The sequence below is a fragment of the Gastrolobium bilobum genome, unplaced genomic scaffold, assembly GCF_033153095.1.
Source record: "Gastrolobium bilobum isolate Gb01-03AN ecotype WA unplaced genomic scaffold, APGP_CSIRO_Gbil_v1 utg500, whole genome shotgun sequence".
NCBI classification, from domain to species: Eukaryota; Viridiplantae; Streptophyta; class Magnoliopsida; order Fabales; family Fabaceae; genus Gastrolobium; species Gastrolobium bilobum.
Window position 1 is genome coordinate 834,502 of NW_026896335.1, and position 23,082 is coordinate 857,583.

At 32.9% G+C, this 23,082-nt stretch overlaps 3 protein-coding genes across 3 annotated transcripts; 2 read left to right on the forward strand and 1 right to left on the reverse strand.

Annotated features, from left to right (window-relative positions):
- The first annotated feature begins 358 nt into the window (after positions 1 to 358).
- LOC133299181 (agamous-like MADS-box protein AGL62) lies at positions 359 to 997 on the forward strand. Its single transcript, XM_061498625.1, has one exon. The coding sequence runs from the start codon at positions 359 to 361 to the stop codon at positions 995 to 997; it is 639 nt and encodes a 212-aa protein (XP_061354609.1).
- Positions 998 to 17,230: 16,233 nt separating this feature from the next.
- LOC133299112 (uncharacterized) lies at positions 17,231 to 18,875 on the forward strand. Its single transcript, XM_061498541.1, has one exon. It carries the CDS (start codon positions 17,311 to 17,313, stop codon positions 18,583 to 18,585), a length of 1,275 nt encoding a protein of 424 aa, XP_061354525.1. The 5' UTR covers positions 17,231 to 17,310; the 3' UTR covers positions 18,586 to 18,875.
- A 995-nt stretch (positions 18,876 to 19,870) lies between these two features.
- On the reverse strand, positions 19,871 to 22,842 carry LOC133299057 (uncharacterized). The gene is made up of 2 exons (XM_061498459.1): positions 22,717 to 22,842; positions 19,871 to 21,735 (listed from the first exon to the last, which is right to left on the reverse strand). The coding sequence occupies exon 2, from the start codon at positions 21,678 to 21,680 to the stop codon at positions 20,130 to 20,132; it is 1,551 nt and encodes a 516-aa protein (XP_061354443.1). The 5' UTR covers positions 21,681 to 21,735; positions 22,717 to 22,842; the 3' UTR covers positions 19,871 to 20,129.
- Positions 22,843 to 23,082: the final 240 nt, after the last annotated feature.

The window sequence follows — 23,082 nt, forward strand, 5'->3', positions numbered from 1 at the left end:
TTAAAAAGATGAAAAGTAAAAATGAATTTACTATTTAGATTTATTAATATATGCTATTCATCATTTTATTAAGTTTCTTTTTACAGTTTATTACTAAATAGGCTATGATATAATAAAAGCAATTAATGAGACTGCCATTGTTATTTTTACATTGAATTTCCTGCCATATAAGCATTATACACGTGGCGATTCCACAGTCTCTCAACCCATGAATAATTTGAATCAGAACAAAAGGTGTAATAGTTGATCAGCTAAATCTTTGTTTGCATACAAAACCAAAGTGTTAACATCCAATGCACTATAAATTGAATAGCCCTGTCAGTGTGTCTCATATTCACCTTTCAGGTTAGTTTGAGCCATGTCGAGTTTAATTAAGAGAAGCAATGGTCGCAGAAAGGTTGAGATGAAGAAGATGATGAACGAGAGCAACCTCCAAGTCACCTTCTCCAAACGCCGCATTGGGCTTTTCAAAAAAGCCAGCGAGCTTAGCACTCTTTGCGGAGCTGAGGTTGCTCTTATCATCTTCTCCCCTGGTGATAAGGTCTTCTCTTTTGGTCACCCCAATGTTAACGCTCTCATACATCGCTACCTTATGGGGGGCCCACCACAATCACTCGTGGAAGCTCACCGCAGTGCCAACGTGCGTGATCTCAACGCGCGTTTGACTGAGCTCACTAACCAACTCGATGCTGAGATGATGCGTGCTGAAGAGCTGAATCAACTGCTAAAGGCCAACGGTATCATCATCAAGCTTGTTGATGAGATGAGCATTCCGCAACTGGAACAGTTCAAGGTGGCGTTGGAAGAGCTGAAAAGGAGCGTCATCACCCGCCAATCTGAGATGAATCACATTCTTAATGCTGTTAATTACCCAGTGCCACCTGTTACGGTGCTCCAGAACTTTCTGCTGAACAATGCTCGTGAATTCGATGGCAACATGATGAATCGTTTTGGTTTTAACAACATGGGAGGATATGGTCCTGATGGGTTCTATTGATATATATATATATATATATATATATATATATATATATATATATATATATATCTGCTGATTATCATGATCATCTGGGGATGATGCTATATATATTCATTAATAAAAAAACCCTGTTGTTTAATTTCCCTAGAGACACCGGCTTAATTACTTTTGTGCCTTTTATCTCAATGTTGTTAAAATCGAGATCTTAAGTAGATTCAGAAGTAGATTAAAAAATCATAAAACATAAAAACGTAATGTAAAAAAATCGTAAAAAATTGTAAAAACATAAAAACGTTTGGAATATTAGTAAAATTATTTTGATGAAAAAAAATCGTAAAAATATAAAATCATAGTGATAAATCGAGATTTTAACAACAATGATCTTGAACCATCATGGTTGTGTTAAATTTGTTTCTTTTATGCAATTTTCGTTTATATGCTGTTTGAAATAATTATGTTTTTACGGTTTTACTTAAAGATTATGAGAGTAATTAAATATTTTGAATTTCAAAGAAACATAAGTTTATTTCATTATATCACCTCTCGTTCCATTAATTAATGCTTTTTCATTTCACTTTTTCATTTCATTTCATAATAGTGTCGGACAAATAATTTGAAACAAAATAAATTAAAACTTTTAAAGTGACATTTTTATTGAAACGTATGAAGTTTTTGTTCCTTTCCACACGAGCTTTTCTCCTCAAATATTGATTGTTTTTGGAGTTTGCCACTCAGTTAAGCCGCCTGTACGTGAAGTGCGTATTTACAATGCATTTTAACATAATATCTATATATGATGAACTGAAAAAAAATTCAATTATAAAGTTAAATATTCATGTGGAGATTACATTTATATTTTATTTTGAGAAAAAAAATCGTATACATGTCTTTAACAAAATAAAATGAATTTAATGAAATTTTAATCATTTAAATGGTGACTCATCAAATAAAAAACTAAAATAAAATGAGAGTGGATTCTTTTATATTTCTTTTTAACATTACCATGTTATATTTTAAATGTATATCGTTCATTGACAGATCCACGATGAGCAAATAAAATGATCATTTTCAAATTTTTTATTTTACAAGCTTTATTATTAAAATTATGAGGGTTAATATGCCAATTAATGAATGATTGAGATTTAACACATGATAGGATTTTGTTAAAACTAAACACGAGAAAAATCATTCACAACTACAATAGGAGGGATTTGGTTTCCTTTTAACATCTATCTATATATAACTAGAAGAGAGAGAAGTTATTAGAGGATAAAAATGACATGTGTCTGCTTTACACCCCCTAAATCAGTTTCATTCTCACACTTAAACTCTTGATAACAATGATAATGAGGGGAGAAAATGCCATGTGTCTCCTTTAGACCCAATGAACCAGATTTTTTTTACACTTAACCGGTTAATAACAATAATAATAATAAATTAATAAAAAAAATAGTATATATCCTTAATGAAAACTAAATAAAAATCATAAATTAAATAATTACAAGAAAAACTATATTTCAAATGAATATATATATATATATATATATATATAAAGGAGAGTTCACTGCTGGAAAGTTTTGCCAAGTGTCACTCCCTGGTTAATTCTACAATTTGGTTATATACAAATTTTATTTATTGGGTAAATTGGAAAAAAAAAACTCTTTTAAATTAATTTTTAAATCGAATAATAGTTGCAAACAAGGTATTGAATGTCCCACTGCCCATCACATTGGTATCCAAAAAAAATCAGCTGTTTTAATTGCTTTTTATGTTGGAATTGGTCATCTCATCTGAAATTCGAAATTTTAAATGGTTTATCAATTAAATTTTGAAATTATGTATTTATTTTGCACCATCTGAAATTCGAAATTTTAAATTCAATAAAAAGAAAACTCTTTTCACGGACATGCATTCACGATCTCTATTCATGGAGATCAATAGAAACAAAAACAAATTTCACAATTGTTGAAGACCTGATCGTCATTCAATTCACAATTTCGTTAAAATGTACTAATCTATGCATGTGTTTTGTAGGGTGGAAGGGTCCACACTGCTATCAAGGGTTCTTTAAATATCCGTAACAAAATTCACGAAGGAGAAGTTTATTTCATAAAAAATTTCTGAGTTGGTTTGAATAGTGGGAGTTTCAGGCCAACTAAGCATGATTATCGTTTGTCCTTCAACTTGAGGACTGATGTAAAATCCACTATTGATTCTGCTATTCCTACCAATGGATTTGATTTTGTAGATTTTGACGTTATAGAGAAAGAGTCTTCTGATTCCCCTTATTTAGTAGATTTGTAGATTTTGAACTGTCCACTAAGTCATGCTTTTGTTGTTTGTGTGACAATATCATCTGTCTAACCATCCTTAATGTGTAGACGTCATCGGTTTAGTTTCTGGAATAGGGGAATTTCGTGAGCATATTATCTCCGGTAGGAAGACAAAAATGGTTGTCGTGGAGCTTGATAACCTCATGTATCTATTGGTTATTTGTTATGTGTTATGTTCATTTGATGTAAAATTCTATTTTGTGATTTCAGATTATTATTTTTTGTTGTTGTTGAACTATATTTAGAAATTAATTGTTGAAGCTGTTCTTGAATATTTTTAATTTGTGTGATGTTATGTTGCATCTGTGTGGTGTTCAGTTATGGTGCATGATGTTTGAATTTGTTATAATCTAAATATTGGAATTTGTTGATGTTGTTGTAAAGCCATTTGATGCTTAACAATCATGTATTAGGCATTTTCGTTAAGGTTTAATTAATATAAATATAAAGGCTGCACTTAAACGATGTAAGATAAGATAAAATTTTAATCGTTGTCCAGTATTTAACGCTCCGCGTTTCAATTTATACATGATTTCAATATCAGAAGAAGTTAAAAGTTTTCAAGCTTTATCGATTTTTGTTGAAACTGAAAACAGAAATGATTTTTATTAAAATACAATTATTATGAATCTTGGGATTTTGTTGCATGGGAAAGGATTTGGAAACAAAAAATTAAATAAATAATAATTTCTTTTAAAAATTGAAATAAAAAATCAATGAAAAATTAAGTTAATCATTTATGGTGTAGACAACTCATTCAATGTCCCACTGATTTGTATATTGGATTTACTCAGCTCTTTTAAATGCTTTCTACATTGGAATTGTTCACTCTTTTGAAATTCGAATTCTGAATTGATTTCAAATTATGGATTTCAATTTTAAATTTCAAATTGTAATTGTGGGAAAGGATTTGGAAATAAAAAATTAAATAAATAATAATTTCTTTTAAAAATCGAAATAAAAAAAATCAATGGAAAATTAAGTTAATCATTTATGGTGGCAGACAACTCATTCAATGTCTCACTGATTTGTACATTGGAATTACTCAACTCTTTTAAATACTTTCTACATTGGAATTGCTAGCTCTTTTGAAATTTGAATTCTGAATTGATTTCAAATTTTGGATTTCAATTTTAAATTTCAAATTAGAATGGTGGGAAAGGATTTGGAAATAAAAAATTAAATAAATAATAATTTCTTTTAAAAATTGAAATAAAAAATCAATGAAAAATTAAGTTAATCATTTATGGTGGCAGACAACTCATTCAATGTCCCACTGATTTGTACATTTGAATTACTCGGCTCTTTTAAATGCTTTCTACATTGGAATTGCTCACTCTTTTGAAATTCAAATTTTGAATTGATTTCAGATTTTGGATTTCAATTTTAAAATGCTGACAGTTAGAGGTGGAAAACTGGGCTCGGCCCTCGCCAATATATTTTTATAATTCAATTAAAATTTTATCTTTCTTCTTTTATAATTAAATTATTAAACCTGCTTTCTAAAAAAAAAATTACTAAATCTGATTTCAATTTTTGTAAATACAAATTTGTGAAATTCCAAAGACTAACGACACTAATCCTTGCAAAAAAAATTGCAAGTATAAAATGCTGATAGTTAGAGGTGAAAAACTGGGCTCGGCCCAGAGGGCCGGCCCGCTAATATATTTTATAATTCAACTGAAATTTTATTATTCTTCTTTTATAATTATATTTCTAAATCTGATTTCAATTTTTGTAAATATAAATTTGTGAAATTCCAAAGACTAACGACACAAATCCTTGCAAAAAAAAATTATTTATTATTATTTTATAAATCTGATTGTAGTAAATGAAAGTTCATCTCCGAGATAAAATATAAAAACCTAGATGCATCTATAAAAATATTTTTTTATGGATAAATATAAAAACCTATGACATGCTGATAGTTATAGGTGGAAAACTGGACTCGGCCCGGAGAACCGACCCACAAACATATTTTTATAATTAAATTAAAATTTCATCCTTCTTTTTTTATAATTTTTTTTTTTTTGGTAAATATTCTTCTTTTGTAATTAAATTCCTAAATCTGATTTTAATTTTTGTAAATACAAATTTGTAAAATTCTAAATACTATTGACACAAATCCTTGCAAATAATAATTATTTATTATTATTTTTTAAATGTGATTGCAATAAATGAAAGTTTATTTCAAAGATTAGTGTAATTGCTTTGATTCTGTTCATATGCATTTGTTGCAATGTAAGCAAAAAATATAACTTATACATGCTTATTTGATTAAGTTTCATTCAAATCCCGTTCAGACAACATTTTTTTTTTGTCCATAAAAAAATTTAATCCAATCTTTTTATTTTGCTGATACTATGACTTTTGGGTGTTAACATATTAGTGTTACTTATTTAATGAGTTTTTTCCTTCTGTATCGTAGGCACAAGGAACGAAAATCACACAAGAAATGACATATTTAGTAAGTGTTGAACTCATCCCTCTAATAATTGCTACGAAATGACACTGAATGAATAGCGTTTTCATATTATAGGTAAAAGCTGATATTTTAAATCCATATTTGCTTGGTATTATCGTTGCCTTGATTTTGTTGATGAATGTTATAGTTAGCAATGATTTGTACGCATTTTTCTTTTTATATCCCTTTCTCATGTTAACATGGTGTATTATGATATAGTTGTATGTGCAAAATTATTTATCCCTCTGAATAGCAGATTTTTGTTTATGGTTGATATTTGCAAAGCTCTATGTCAATGCTGTAATTTTTTTCACCTGAAATATAGAACAAAATAACAACACAATTTTTTATAAATATAAAGTTTGCAGTGCGATTAACCAACCACGACGGACGACAAAATTTTTGATCTTTTTTCTCCGTGCATCGCACGGGTAATATACTAGTTAATTGAGAAATGCAAACTAAATGGAAAAGAGAATGACACATGTCTGTTTTACACCTCATGAACCAATTTCGCTTTCACACTCAACCGGTTAATAATAATGATAATGAGAAAAAATGTCACGTGTATGCTTTAGACCCAATGAATCAGATTCTTTTTCACACTTAACCGGTTAATAATAATAAATTAAAAAATAGTAGTATATATCCTTAATGGAAATTAAATGAAAATTGTAAATTAAATGAAAGCGGAAAATATAATTCAAAAGAAAATTAATTGAAAAACACAAACTAAATAAAAAGAATTAAATAAGTCAGCATTTAGAATTTTTTCATCCAAGTTGGGTTAAAAAAAATTGTATATACCCTTAATGGGATTTTAATAGAAAAACGTAAACTAAATGAAAACGGAAATTATATGAGAAACAGATACTAAATTATAAACGAAAACTAAATGAGTCAGCAATAACATAAGTTTTTCCTCCCAAGTTGGACTCAAAAAAATAATAGTATATACTGAAACTAAATGAAAACGGAAATACATTTCAAACGAAAATTAAATGAGCAACGTAAACAAAATGAGAAAATAAAATTATATGCAAATCAAAAATTAAATGAAAAATAAAAACATCCGTTTGATGAGTCAAGCCCATATCATAAGCCCAATTTGCTGAATTGGTTGACTCATTGTATAGAATACATCAATATGTGCGTTGGCCAAACTTTGGGTTTCGATAAAACGAAAACTATATTTCAAACGAAAATGATATGAGAAACGGAAATTATATTTCAAACAAAAATTAATTGTGAAACAAAAACAAAATGAGAAACGGAAACTAAATGAGTTAGTGATAACAAAAGTTTTTCGTACCAAATTGGGCTTAAAAAATAATAGTATATACATTTAATGGGAGTTAAATAAAAAGCGTAAGCTAAATGAAAACGGAAACTATATTTTTTATGAAAATTAAATGAGCAACGTAAACAAAATGAGAAACGAAAATCATATGCAAATAAAAAATTAAATAAAAAACAGAAACATCCATCTGATTAGGCGAGTTGGCTCTCCTGGTATCCCACAAGCTTCGACTAATTGAGTCGGTTATGAGACTAATTCGGAGTGCAAGGCGGGTCAGAAATGAAGATATTTAAACTTCTCCCTAAGGTGGCATTTGAGAATCGAACCAAGACCCTTTCCTTTCTACTTACTTAGTTCCCTTGTTACCAACTGAGTTATCACAATTTGGTTACTGAGTTATCACAATTTGGTTAAATAATATAATTTTATTACTCATTGTTGTTTTCTTTTTTAATTAAAATCAATCATCGCCGCAGTCACTGCCGTCACCACCACCATCATCATGCCACCAATCACCACCACCACCATTATCACTACGCTGCCACCACCACCACACCATATGGAAATGATAGTGATGATCCGGAATTTTTTTATCCTTAATAGGAATTATTTTTATTATATTATTTGTTATGTTATCAAACGCAATTCTCATTCTTATAATAAAAATATAACATATTATCAAATATTTTTTTTTCTCATGAACTGTTCCAAGACACGATAATAAAAAAAAAATTATTTCTTTTCAAAAATAATGTGAGAAAACATAATAATTATCATGGATACCCTAAAGCATTTATCACTACTGTTACGGTTGTATCTATATCCATTATCTCCTATTCTAGCAATGATAGATGTGAAGTCAAATAAAAAGTGATAAACCTTGCACCAACAAATTTGTAATATATATATTAAAAGGGGGGAAAATGTGGTTCTTTTTTAACAACTAATTAAGGAATATAACATTCTTTTTTTCTCAATATGTCCAAAGAATTTCAAACAAACTTAATCGACCACTGAATTTTATATTGTGTAGTGGTTGCGGTGAAAATATAATTTTCACCCGTTTGCGAACGAAGCCGCAAATCAATTTCTTTCTTTGTAATGGAAGGATCCTTGGTCTTTGTACATTCCATATAAGCTTAATTCAATAGTAACTGATGGTGGTAGAAGTGGATTGGGGCTTAAACGAACTTGTAATCCGACTAAAATCTCACGTACACCTATGTGTGGGGATACCTGATTAAATATTATAAAAAAAAAAAAAAAAAACGAGTAAGCTAAAGTGTTTCTCCTATGCAAAGACTATTCCATCTGTTTGACATTGTTTATTATCGAATGTCCTTGATTAAATATGTAACCACTACGCAAGTAAGATGGAGAAATTATATCTCAATCTCATAAAAGCTATTTGTTACTTGCTAAAAAATGCAATTGTTTTTTACCAGCCTGATCCAGTCTAATGGGTTAACTATTAATATTCATTTACATGGTCACTCTACCTGCATTCTTAAAATGAGATTTTTAAATCTTCACAATAGAGAATATTACTCTTATGCATCGGCACATATCATATCCCATCTACAAAATGAGACTTTTAAACCTTTACAATAGAGGATATTACTCTTATGCATACACACATCTCATATCCACGACCTACGTAGGTGCCATTGACCGCAAGTGCGGACATGAATTTTTGAAGGAAAAAAAACTAGTATTCTGAAAGAATAAACTCCAGTTCGTAGGCCATCATTCCTTTTGGGAAAATACCCTCTGGAAAGTGGTATATCGCCAGCGGCGACGACAACACGAGGAGGAGGAGAACGGCAACGATAGACATGCTCTGTTAATAGAATTGAACTGAGTTTTAGAGACTCGCGTGATTTCGTTTATTATGTTTGCATTGAGAGAAGAACAAAACGTCAGCGTTTTGTTATCATGAGTACTGATTGGTGGGCCACATGCTGCTAGGTTGTATCTAGAAAGACCATGATTGATGGACGGATGGTGTTGATTGCCTCGCCTAGTTTCTAGAACAATACTCTCCAACTCTAATCACACATGTCATCGTTTGTTTCTCTCGAGTTTAAGTTGGTTGGCACCTTAAAAATTAGGGTACCACTGATTGTAATAAAAAATATTATCACGATGAGTATGTTATAGGCACTCATTTCACATGTCAATTCATATGGAAAGTGGAATGCTTCTAAAAAATATATTTTCTTTTGTTAAATTGAAGTTTTTTTATTTATTTTTTAATATATTTAAAAAAAATAAAAATTTGAGGGCACTCTCCCCGAACCTCCGCCACTTAATGTGCGGACATAAATCAAATGTTCTAGGTCTGTCACTGCTCATATCCCATCTACAGTGGGTGTGCTTGACTCACACATATAATGAGATTTATTGGGCAAAATAATTATGGCTCTCTATTACTAATCAGTAGCCTTACTCATCGTTAAGGAATCTCACCTATCAATAAATACCCTCTTTCATTTACTGATATATCCACCACCTTTCATAAAATAATAATAATAATAAATTGAGCAACCTAGACTGGGACCTTTTAGCTGCAATTTACCACATCTGCTATATATATATTTTGCACGCCAAAACAAAAAATTGTTAGGCGAATCATTTAGTGGTGAGATTAGATTTGTTTTTTGAACAAGGTGAAGTATATATTAACTGTGCTTTAGGAGACAATAATATGGACCAAAACTCTATTATAAGAGCATCGTGAATATATCACGCAAAGATTGAGAGAATAAGGATGGTGTCGAGGGCACAATAGCTCTATATTTTGGCAAAAATAACAACCCATAACTCATAGAATATATATCCAAGGGCAAAACATTTTTTTTATAGGAGAGAAGCATGGCTTCCTGCCCAGACATAAATAAATGGAACCCATCACTTAAAATAAAAAAAGCAGGTGCAAAGTTTTATGTATATGCAAGAAGATTAATTATTTTTTCAATAACAAGAGAAACAATTAACCCATATCTAAGATATTCCTTATGGGATGTTTGGTAGAGGAGAATTTTTTTTTTTATCCAGAAATCATAGTTCTCTGAAATATAGTGAGAAAATAAGTTTCCCGAAAATATTATCAAAAAGCTGTTTGGTAGGTCAAAATATTCCCAGCCAGGAATGTTATGTTAATTTTTCTGATGTTATGTGTAGAATTACAAGAGATGAGAGGAACATTAAATAAAATTGTATTTTGAATTGATTCAGGAGAGTACAATATATAAAAAAACACTAACGGACTTAGCCCAGACCTAACCTAAATCCTAATGAAATAAAGAAATAGATCTTTACAAATAATAAAGATATTTTTTTCAACACTCCCCCTCAAGCTGAAGGGTATAGATCATAAGCAACAAGTTTGAACAATAAAGACTAAAATAAACGAGTGGGGGTTGTAACAACTCTACAACTCACCCTAAAAAAAATAACAAACATAATAAACTAAAATAAAATATTATCTATATCTCGAATACCCCCTCTCAAGATTGTTGAGATATTCAAGTGTGATGAGTCCCACATTGGTTGGTAATGAGCTAAGTGAAAAGCATATAAGTGGAAAGACCCATGAACCCAATGCCTTAAGGTTTTGGGTTGAAACATGGTGTCAGACTCACTTGGTGTATTTGATCCACTTAGCCCATTGGTGGTGGTCCCCCGCCACGGGCTTCCTTTGGACCCACCTGACAGTGGTATAAAAATGTTGGGTATGGCTCATACTTCGCATGCTGATGAGGGCCCTTGTTGTCGGAGCCAGTAGAAAGACAATTGTTGGGCTTGGGCCCATGAATAGCTATTGTTAGGGTTTTTCTAATTCCATTTATATTCTCTTTGTAAATCGAGTGACTTGTAATGAGTGGCGGTGAGGTGAATATAGTACATACAAGCTGGACACAGCCTAAATTAGATGAACCAGGGTAAATCAGTGTGTTTAGTCTCTCTCTTTCTCTTTCTCGATTACGATTTGCGTGATTGTCGATTTTCAACAAAGATGGAGCGACACTTCATCTTGGGAAGAAAGAAAACTAAAACGAAGTTTCACAGAATATAAGACGGAGAAATCGACATCAAATCAATTGGAATGACTAGCATTTTGAAGAGCTGGTAAAGAGATGATGCTGGAATGGACATCAACAAAGGAAGAAAAAGACATCAGCCAAGGAAGGGCTGGGAAAAAAGATAATGTTGCAATTGAAATACAAGCCGACGGAGCCAGTGTAACTGGAATAATCCACAGACTAGGCAACAACGGAGATAAATGCTCCCCCTAAATGGGAGGTCAAAATAAAGCCAAACAATGGCAAAAATTAATCAAATACAAGCCAAATCAGACTTGAATAACACCACAAACATATGTGAGAATAAAATAAAATTAGCCAAATACAAGTCATAAAAGAAAATCAAAATAAAAAACAATAAATCACCGAAGAAGAAAAAAACACAGCCGGAAGAAACAAGGTTCTGCTAGAGAAGAAAAGATGATGTGGCCGGAGGAAAGAGATGAGCTTGAATGACAGGGAGCGCATTGGAAGACAATCCGAATAATGGTGCTTAGCGGCTGAAAAGTCGTTGGACAAAATTCTGGCGGTGGACTGTGGCGGTGACCGGATGAACATGGACGATGAGAATTGCTACTGTGCAGAGGCAGGGATGGTTCTGGCCGGTGCTAGTTATTTATGGTGGTTGAGTCTTCGATGGAAGACTGGAACGAAAAGAATAAACTAAGAGAAGCAGAGAGAGAAGGAGAGAAATGGAATAGACGGGAAAGTCAATACCTCACGGAGGGTGATATCTCTCTACTACCATATTAAAATTATGAAAAAGAGTAAGGAAAGGCAAACAAGGATTCATCTCATTAGGCTCTAAATACCCTGTAGAATTATAAGAGACGAGAGGAACATTGAATAAATCTATATTTTGAATTGACACAGGAGAGTACAATATATAAACTCAGCCCAGACCTAACCTAAATTCTAATGAAATAAGAAAATAGATCTTTACAAAAAATAAAGATATCCTAATTTATTTTTTCAACGGTATGTTTGGTTGATTGTAAAATATTGTTGGGAATGTGGTGTGATTTTACAAAAGTAACCTTATGAATAAAAATTATTCATGAAGCATTTCTCTCTCTCATCAATACACATTTTGATATGTGACTACAACATTCAAAACAGGCGTAGGAAAAGTTGCAAAGATTTTCGACTTCAATGGCTACTTTGGCATTTTCATTGTTTTTGTTCTCAACAATATTCACCTATCATTTGGAAAGATGACAAGGATACCATTATGTTCTGCTTATCTTGTTTATTTTTTTCAAATTTATGGCCTTTGTTTCTGTTATGATTCTTGTTGGAGCAGGGTTTACTCTGACCCATAATATTATACTGATAAAAATTGAAAGTTTTATATTTCCCAGTGATTGGCTAACGGAGATGCATAAAAAGAGATGAAGATAGAAATTTGGAATGAATAAAGCAGGGTTATTTTTGTCCCCTGAAATTTGGTGCATTTTCCCATCCAGTGGGATTTGTAGAATACCACCTATTGAGTGGGAAAACATGATTCCCAGAAGAAAAAGAATTCATCTTTTTTGTACCAAACATGGGAATATAAGATTACTAATGTAACTTTCATAGGAATTTAAAACCTTCCCTTGTACAGTGTTTGGTAGAGGTATGTTTAGAAAAATACCAGGAAAGTTATAATAGGTATCATAAAAGACCACATTTGGTAAGAGTTTTCACATTAGTTGCGTGAGTATTCAATTTGCCCTGGAATTGCTTTTATGAGCAAAATGTGTTGTACTTTACCTTATGAAATTACCACAAAAAAGGTGGTATTTGTGAAATACCCAATGTAAGGATTTGTAATCTGATATTTTTGGACAGTTATATCCTTCCTTTTTGACAGCTGGTCGATCTTCTACTGTGAGCACTTACAGCCTGAAATTGTATCCCATTATGAGAGTGTTCTTCCCTGCATTTTAAATGCTCTTGAGGATGCATCTGATGAAGCAAAGGTACACGTTGGAGAAGAGAACGATTTTCTCAATACAATAGATTGCAAGATTATGTGCTAATACAAAAATAAAATTAAAAATAAAAAGTTAATTGGATTGTTTGCATGTTATCTGAGCATTACATTTAAATTTATTCAGGAAAAGTCATACTATGCTTTGGCTGTTTTTTGCGAGAACATGGGTGAAGAAATCCTTCCTTTTCTAGATCCTTTGATGGGAAGACTCTTGACAGTTCTCCAAAACAATTTCAGAAATTTGCAGGAAACATGCATGATATGGGGAAGATTTAGTATGCAGTGAAGATTGTTATATTTGTAACGAATCAGCAATTGTTTTGTTATTTAAATTTATATTTTCCAGTGGATGCCCTTACCAGGAGGATGAGGTGATGTTAAGATGTTCACGATATGTGAATATTCAAGATGAACATGGATTTACTGTATTCAAAGAGTTCGCCCAGAAAAAATACTCTTTTTCGCCCAATGATGTTTTTGTTTCGAATCCTGTCTATTAATGTATGAGGTTATTTTCGTAAAAAATTTTCATACTCTCACCAATATTTTATCATAAACCAAATAGCATCTCAGGAAAATTAACCAAAATTCTCAGTAATATTTTTGCCTACCAAACAACTTTTTCGTACCATTCCCCGGAAACTAATATTCTAATTATATTCCTAGTAATCATGATTCCCGAGTAAAAAAAAAAAATTCTCCCATACTGAACGCCTCCTTAGAGATACTCCGAGTCTCCAAGTACATAATGATGGGAATTGGGAAATATCCTGTCCCATGTGTAGCATTTGTACTGTGAATACTTTGAATAGGGTGTTTGGTAGAGGAGAAATTTTTTTTTTTATCCGAAAATCTCAATTTTCAAAAATATAATTTTTACATTCAGTTTATGATAATATCTGAAAATTATCTAAAAATTTAAAAAAAATTAATTTCTCGAAAATCCTAAAGAATACTAAGTACAAACGGGAACTGATGTAGTCTTCAGCGGTAAACGATGGAGAATGGAGGATATCCTTGAAATCTACTTCATTGAAGCAGAGAAATATCAGAAAACCACCTAGTAAGCTCATGCAAATTCTCACAGCTGTCTCTTGAACGAGCTATTTGGTCATCGGTTCTGCAGTCTTTATCCTCATGTTTTTCTTGGTTAACCACACCAAACAGTTTACAATTCCTATGTCAATTTTGTAAATTAGTATGTGTTACTTTTATTGATGGAACATCTATCATCGTATTTTTTTTTTTTGTTTTGTTAAGATGTTCCGTCAATAAAAGCTAACCTCAAATCACGTCGGATCAGAGAAGTTGCACGTGTGCCAAAAGGTAAATTTTACTTTATCTTTCTGTGATTTGATTAAAAAATAATTTATCATCGTGAATTATGAAGTTTGGTATTTTGCCTTTATGTGGTCTGATTCGTTACAACATACTCACTCTTGTGGTATTTTCACTTATTTTTTAACTGTATATATGAGAGAGAATAAAATAATATTAAAAAATTCTATAAAACTTAAATCACAAAAGAAAAAGTATGAGATTTATGATATTAAGAATGAAATACTTTTGGTAAAAAAGGCAAACGAGTAAAGTTTAATTTAGTGGGTGTTTAAATTATTTTATTTTAGAAATAACAAATGTTTTTTTTAGGATTCCTTAAAAAATAATTACCGTCTTAAACTAAAAAACTGAAACAAATATACACTTATTTATTCTTATTATTCATTAATTACATTACATTGTTTAAAAGAAAGAACAAAGATTCGATCTGACGACTGCAAACGTGAGAAGTGAAAGTTCTGGTAAAGTAATGGGACCCACATGATCCAGATAATAACACCTGATGCACTTTGATTTTATTTGAAAGAGCCAGGTGGAATAATGCCAGCTGTGTGAGAGTTGGATCCCCGACATATGCGGCTGTAGCCAATGAGGAAAGTGTACGTGCACACTTCCAATACGACAAACTTCCCCCATTTACTCTTTGCTGGCTCTTACTGTACCTCTCCTTTCTCTGCCTCCAGCTCATTCCTCTCATACTCTATCTTTTTTCTTTTGCACCACTCAACTCAAACCCACCACCGCTTTCTTTTTATTTTTATTTTTATTTTTATTTCTCTCTCTATATATCATCCTAGTATACCCTCCTTTTTTCTTATTCTTATCTTTTGAAATTCTTTCTTTACTGTTCTAATCCATCACTTCCATGGTTATTTTTTCTCATTAGGTACCATGTTAATTAACAAAGATCACAGAACATGCCAAACTGATTCATTCTTTCTGTCTTCCCATTCATGACGATGACAATAACGTTTTTCTAAATCCTTAACTATTATCTCCGAAAAAAAACCCCCTTAACTATCATGTATTGGCAGAAGAGATTTTTTTTATTCAAGAATCTCGATTTTTAAAAATATGATTTTTACATCCAGTTCACGATTATATTCGAAAATTAAAAATTTAGAAAAATTTAATTTCCTCAAAATTCTGAAAAATACCGCATACCAAACGTCCCCTTAACTTATTATTACTTTCTTAGCGTTGTCATTGAAAATAATGTCACATCAATCAAAATATTTCTTTTTAAAAATCAAATTTTCTTGTTAAAACAATTTATCATATTAAGAATTTTTTTTTATAACAGACAAAATGAGTAACATGACATCAAACTTCTCAAGTTTTTTTGTTTTTTTTTAAACTTCTCAAGTTTGAATAAGCAATTATCAAATTAATATGGTTTGCAATTAATTACTTTACATTTATTCTAGGTTGTGGTTACCTTTTTTCACATTCAAAAAGGGTTGTACAATGATTTACTAAAAAAAAGGGTTATACAATAAACTACGGAATGGTACACCTCTCATTCTCAATACTCAATAGTATATGTGTGTATGTTCAAAAAAGGCATATTAATTCAAAATTATGTTTATTTATTTTTTAAAATTATTATCATCAAGATCATTTAGTTCACTTTTTCATTTTATTATACAGGGATGATACTGTATTTTGTATCTATACAAATTATCAAAGTCCTTCATTGTTTGTCAAATTTTAAGTGGTTTAGTTTACATTTTTTAACTTTGAAAATAATTTAGCGTTTTCTCCAATTATTAAATGATTCACGCACTGATGTTCAAAATACTTATTGATAATCTTTGCACCCACGCACGTGAGTGCACACACACAATATTATTTTACTATTTTGAATTTTATCAAAATATATCTTAACCTTACAAAAAAGTACCAAAAATCTCGTACGTTAATGAGCAAATAAAAAAAATCACATTTACCAAATAATTATTTTTTAGTATGATATCCATCAAGTCAGATTTGTTACTTATTAGCCTCCAACAAAAACAAAAATTGTTCCAACTTGCGAATTATCCTAAAGGGAAAGATTTGTAGTCAATTAGAATGACTGATTTTAAAGGAATTAGATGCAATTTGGGCATATTTGGTAGTGAGTACCAAATAAAATGTAATATAATAAATAAAAGATTCACTTTTTTTTTTATAATTAATGTAGATAACTTATCTACATTAAGCTCAAAATGATGTTATTTTGAAGCGAAAATCAAAATATTTTTATAATTATAATTTATTTCAAGGTTATAATAATATTTTTTATTATAATTTTTTAATTTTTAACTCAAAACAACGTCATTTTAAAAATAAATATAAATAACTTATCTATATTTAATGTAGAAATATTAATGCCATAAATAAAACAAAAAAATAATAATAATCGAAACAATGACAAAATAATAAAAATACTAAGGATAGGATATTGTGACACACAAATAATGTTACGCACAATGTTACGATCACATCTTAATCGTTGATTTCCGCCAATCAACGATTATCATTTTTCAAATCAAACTCATTAATTAATTATTAATTCGCAAAAATATTTTTTTATTAATGAATAACAGGCTGCCAAATTAAAATGTCGCTATCATGTATAAAAATTCAAAGGAATTGAGGGAGGAAGGAAAAAAAGGAATAATGATGAAACCGCAACCAAATTACAGGCTGTCACATTCAGTTTTCCTACTTAATAAAGAACCCCTCCCTCACTCATAAAAAAATCATTAGTTGCTCTCTTTGCTGATTATGCCCACCTATTAATTCAATTCAATTCCCCTCAGAACAAACCACTCTAGTTTCTCAGATGGATCCGTGTCCCTTCGTCCGGATCCTCGTCGGAAACCTCGCCATCAAATCTCCGGCATCATCGAAGCCTTCTTTCTCCGGCAAAGTGCACCCATCAAGTTCCCCATGTTTCTGCGAGATCAAACTCAAGGGCGTGGGCTTCGATTCCCCTGGCTGTCACGTGGCCACAGTGCCTCTAATATCGGAGACACAGCCTCAACCTCACTCAATCGCTGCTTGCTTCGATTTCACGAAAGCCCAAATCCTAAAGGTCTCCAAGAACCCTCGTATCAAGATCTATCTTTACAAGGGGCGGAAAACACCCTCGTGTGCCTTCAGCTCCGCCAAACTATTGGGCAAGATTTCGGTGCCACTTGATCTCACCTTGGCAGACTCCAGACCCTGCATGTTCCACAATGGTTGGGTCAACTCGTCGGGTCAGTTATTGCATTTAACAGTCCGGGCCGAACCCGACCCGAGATTCGTCTTTCGGTTCGACGGCGAACCGGAATGCAGTCCTCAGGTCTTTCAAGTCAGAGGGGATGTTAAGCAACCGGTTTTCACTTGCAAGTTCAGTTTCAGAGATAGAAACCCGGGCCAGTTCCCTTCGGTGAATGCGAATCATGTAGCGGAGCGTAAAGGATGGTCCATTACCGTTCACGATTTGTCCGGTTCGCCCGTTGCGGCTGCGTCTATGGTCACGCCGTTCGTTCCCTCACCAGGTTCGCAGCGGGTCAGCCGGTCCAACCCTGGAGCCTGGCTCATAATCCGACCCGATGGAGATGGCACGTGGAAACCTTGGGGCCGCCTTGAGGCATGGCGCGAACACAGCAACTCCAACGCCGTCGGGTACCGGTTCGAGGTGCTTCCGGCCACCGCCGACCCGGTGGTCCTCGCCGAGTCCAGCATCAGTTCCCAACATGGCGGGAAATTCACCATCGATGTTACCTCCGGCGTTACCCCGGTGAATACTCCACATGGCAGCTGGGATTTCGGGTCCGGGTCAAGGCCCCGTTCTGGATGCCTTTCGAATTTCGGGTCCGGTTCTAGGCCTGGTTCTGGATCCGGTTCGGATTTCGGGTTGGAGCAGCAATTATTGTACAAGGGGTTTGTGATGTCGGCGACGGTGGACGGCAAAAGAAAGTGTAGCAAGCCGGAGGTGGAGGTTGGGGTGAAGCACGTGACTTGCACGGAGGATGCTGCGGCTTTCGTTGCTCTTGCCGCAGCCGTGGATTTGAGCATGGATGCTTGCAAGTTGTTCTCTCAGAAGCTCCGAAAGGAGTTGAGGCAGTAGATTCGGGTGTCTGTCGTTTCGAGGTTAATTGCTCTAGTAATCCGGAGTAACATTGAGTACTGACTTTTTTTTTTTTTTTTTTTGAGTAAAAATGTACAGTTGAGATGAGAAATTATTTGGCAGGATCATTCTTTGAATTGAATATTTTTCTTAGCTAAGACAGAAATTTTTGAATTCCGATTTTGCTCATGGATCAGGTCTTAGTATTCTTTTATTTTGCTTATTCTGATGATGGGTTTGTACAGTACTTTTAATTCATGTCTCTTGTGTTGGAATTTGTTGTGAGATTAATTCAGCCTGAGAATCCTATGTTTTGGTTGAAGTGCATGCATATATGAGGTTGCACTGTTACATGTTTTAATTGGTATTATATTCCTGGACATAGGTTGGCAGGCAGGAAGCCTAGAACGGACAAAGTTATTTGATCACATTATTTTTAAACTATTTCTTAAAATGTCTTGGGATATGACCTTTTTTTAAAAAAAAAAAAAGAAAATAAAAATTTAAATGATAATTGAATGAAGAACTTTTACTCTAATCTAAGTATGGTTTTACGACTTAAGCTATGTACAATTGTACAAGCGATTACAACTAGATTAATATGTTGCACGGATAATTAATATGTTGCACGGATACTTTAAATTTAGATAAAGTTTAAAAAAATATAAATTAAAAAAGTAAAGTTATGAGGAATGGATGTAAATTTTAAAAAATTAAAATTATATCGAAGATATGTATAGTTAAATCAAATTAAATTGAGTTAAATAAAAATTAAGAATATCATATATTATTATTTAAGAGAATAGATTAAAAGAAAAAATAATCTCAATGTAATGTATTCGATTTAATATATACAAAATAGAACAACTAAGAGTTGAAAATAAAAAGTATATTATAGTATAAAAAATTTAAAAATTATTTGAGGGCATAATCAGTTGACAAAAAAAAGATTTTATTGTAAAAAGAAAAATATGTAATAATTTGTTGGTTTCATGCTGTGACAAATTTGTAAAGCACACTACGCTAAAATGTTTGATAAAAATGCGGCTGGTGTCTGTTTTGGTTTGTCACGCAAATAATCAGGTGTTCATGAACAATTTTCATCGTATGATCGTATCGTATTTATGTAAGCCTTTCGTGTCCATGTTTTGCTGCATGATTTTCTCCGTATCCTTTCCCCATTAGTCCTGTCACTCCTAATTTCTCTCCACTATAGCAAATTTTATATTTTTCAGTTATTTATTTATTTACTTTCTGTACTCCACCCTAGTAAGAAGAGAAATGGATTGGCTTGGATATAATGAGAAATTCAAACAAGAAAATCATGATCAGCCAAAGAAAAAAAAAAAAAAAACTTTCATAGCAACAAATAAAAAGATGGGAAACAAACAATAGCAGTAGGTAGTGTGGAAATAGAACTAATTCTACATATCCAGACCTTGATATAAATATCCCCTAGACTACATTTGTACCTTTGACAAACTACATGGGTCAGAAGAAAAACACATTAGCTCTTCTCGAGAACCCAAAACCATCTTTCAAGTTTACTCTGTCGCAGTTGCATCACCATTATCTCCTTCATTTCTAATATTTGGCAACGTATGCAGATCAGTTCGGATCCCTGTCACTCCATTGAGGAAATGAGAATCAGAAGAATCAGTAGCATGGTGTTCAACGGAATCAGAAGTTCCATTCACAGCGAATGAGTCTGCTGTTTCACCTCTTTGCCTGTCACCCTCGAACTTTTCATCCTTAGTGGCATCAGTGTTCTCCTTCTTGTACGAATTATTCTCAGTCTTGTTTGTTTCACTCGTTTCAGTGTTACCCTTGTTCTCAGTTTCATTTGATGCTACAAATCTTCTTGTCTTTTCTAATTCACCACCAGCTGTATCTTCATTTTCTCTTTCAACAGGGACTGTTAAGTTAGAACCAGTCAGGTTTTCTTCAAAGGCTCTATTGCCACCCTCTGTCTGCACATTTTTCACATCTTCCGTGATAGTTGTGTTCATAGTATCATTTTCAGCTTGGTTTGGTTCAGAAAAGATTACCATTTTATCATGCTCAGATGAAGTGTTGGCAACAGTTCCTGTCATGTTATTGATGACTTTAGGGACCACTATTGTCAGATTACTGTTTGCTTCTGAGTGACTGTCAGAATATGTCGAGGCAGTATTATCTAGATGCGAGCTATCCACTAGGTTGGACAAACTGTTGTTTCCAGATTCTTTACCAGAATTTGCATTGGAAGAAGTCCCATCTGTCAGTTCAAATTTTGTAAACTTAAAATCAGAACTAGGTTGGTTCCTGTTACTTTCCTCAGTATAATTAGGCTTGTTCTCTAATTTCGCCATCCTCATTTCTGAGTTCACATCAGAATTTCCCAAACTAACTGTCTCAGTTACAACGCCATTTGTATGAGTATCATGAGTCACAGCGCTAGAAGCATCATCCCCCTTGTAATGTTCGTCCCGAGCCTCATGACTATTGTGGTCTTCGACTGAACCCTCTTTTTCCTCATTCTCATCCTCACTGTTTTCGTTCTCCTTCTTATCACCCTCCTCTTCTTTCTCTTTCTCTTCGTCCATGAACTCCTCATCTCGACCAGTATCCACCTCTGATTTCTCTTGATCATTTTCATCTATCTCATCATCTCCTCCCCCTCTTTCATCTTCCATGTCTTCATTTTTGTTTTCATCTTCCTCTTCTTCTCCTCCTCCTCTCATTCCAAGCTCGACGTCTTCTTTTTCTTCACTTTCATGCCTGTTTCCTTCTTCTCCATGTTCATTGTGATGATGCTTATCTTCATCCTCTACAATATTCTCATCTTCCTCTTCTTTCTCATGCTTTTCATTCTGGTTTACTTCGTCTTTAACCGGATGAAGGTCTTTTCTACCGAGTTTTGGAATCTTATATGCAGTCTGAGATCCGACTGATACTTTTGCATCATTCTCATCAAATTCCCTCTTCTTATCATGAGAGTGCTTAACCTGATAGATCAACCAGAAGCAAATACCAATCAACAGAATAATCTGCAGAACATGCTTTACCTTGATGCCTTTGGATCTGTGATTTCTACTAGGCGACCGTCTTAACATGCTTAACTTAAAAAAATCGTAAATTTATATTCTCCAAATAGCAAAGGCAGGCTACCTGTTTTCAATTCGAATGCATTATTAAGGAACGAAGTGAGCAATGATCAGCAATGTACAGATACGCTAAAAAGGCAAAATTAATAATAAAATTAAAAACAAAAAACAAAAAAACAAATAATACCCTTCCTTTGAAATGCCTGTATCAACAAAACACCCATCAAACTGAAAACTCCATAACTACAAAGAAATGAAAAACAACTAGACAAACTATTAAATGGGGCAACAAACATTCATGTATCTTTTTACAAATAGTAATAAGTTGGGCCGGGGGGGGAGGGGGGAAGACGGCGTGGGAGATGGGATAAAGAACTAAACAACAAGATTTTACACAAAAACCCAACCTATAAAAGTGGATATCATCATAATCATTTAAATTAAGGTGTTTTTCTTTGTCAAGGGATTTTTTCGAAGCACAGATAAGCGGAAAACAGCGTTCAACAAAACAAAACTGAAATTATGGCCTGATGCTGCCAGAGCGGAAATAAATGCTCCCAGAAAAGCAAACACAAATTACCTCAAAAGTGAAAAATAACATGTTTTGAGAAGTGGAAAGAATATAACTGTTCATTTAGTTATCTCCGCCTACACTACTTTAAGCATGAAAATCTATACAATTGGCAAGAAAAGTGGAAATGCAGTAAGTAGTGAGTGTGGGGGGTTTCACGAAAAAGAATCCCCGAAGGAGAGACCACAAGCAAACCCTAGAAAGCCACACACAAACAAGAACAGAAAATTTCAAAGAAACAAAATCTTTATCAAAGATCAATCGGAAAAGAAGAACCACAAGCCCATATCTTGTCCTCCATTCATCAAAGAGAAAGTCCTTGCCGCTTTGAAACAAAAAGAAAGATAAAGGGGTGGGGGGGTTTCTAACTATAGCTATTCCAAAGTAAGAAGAAAGATTGAGTTTTAAATAGAGATAGGGGAAACCCTTGATTCAAAAATGAAGAGGAAGGGGAAGGATAGGAAAGGAATTCACCTGAATGAGCAGAAAAAGAAGGGTAGGGAAGCAAGCAACAAGTGCAAATTATGAGCTCTACGCTAAGTAGTGAATCTATTTAAGGATTTAGGTGTTCTTTGAAATATTTAAGTCTGACTGTGCCAATGTCTGGGGCAGAGAGTAGAGATAGTGAGCGTCTGCATTTACCCGATTAGGAATGTCCCAACCCTACCATACTAAATAGAATTTTTTTTTTCTTCTATTTTTCATATTAATTTCTTCTTTTGGCCTATATAATTTTGCATATGAATTGTGTTCATTATAAGAATTCTTTTAAATATATAGCTGTTATTGACGACAAAATGCCAAGAAAGTTTTAGGAGTTTTATTCATGTTGAGCTAGGC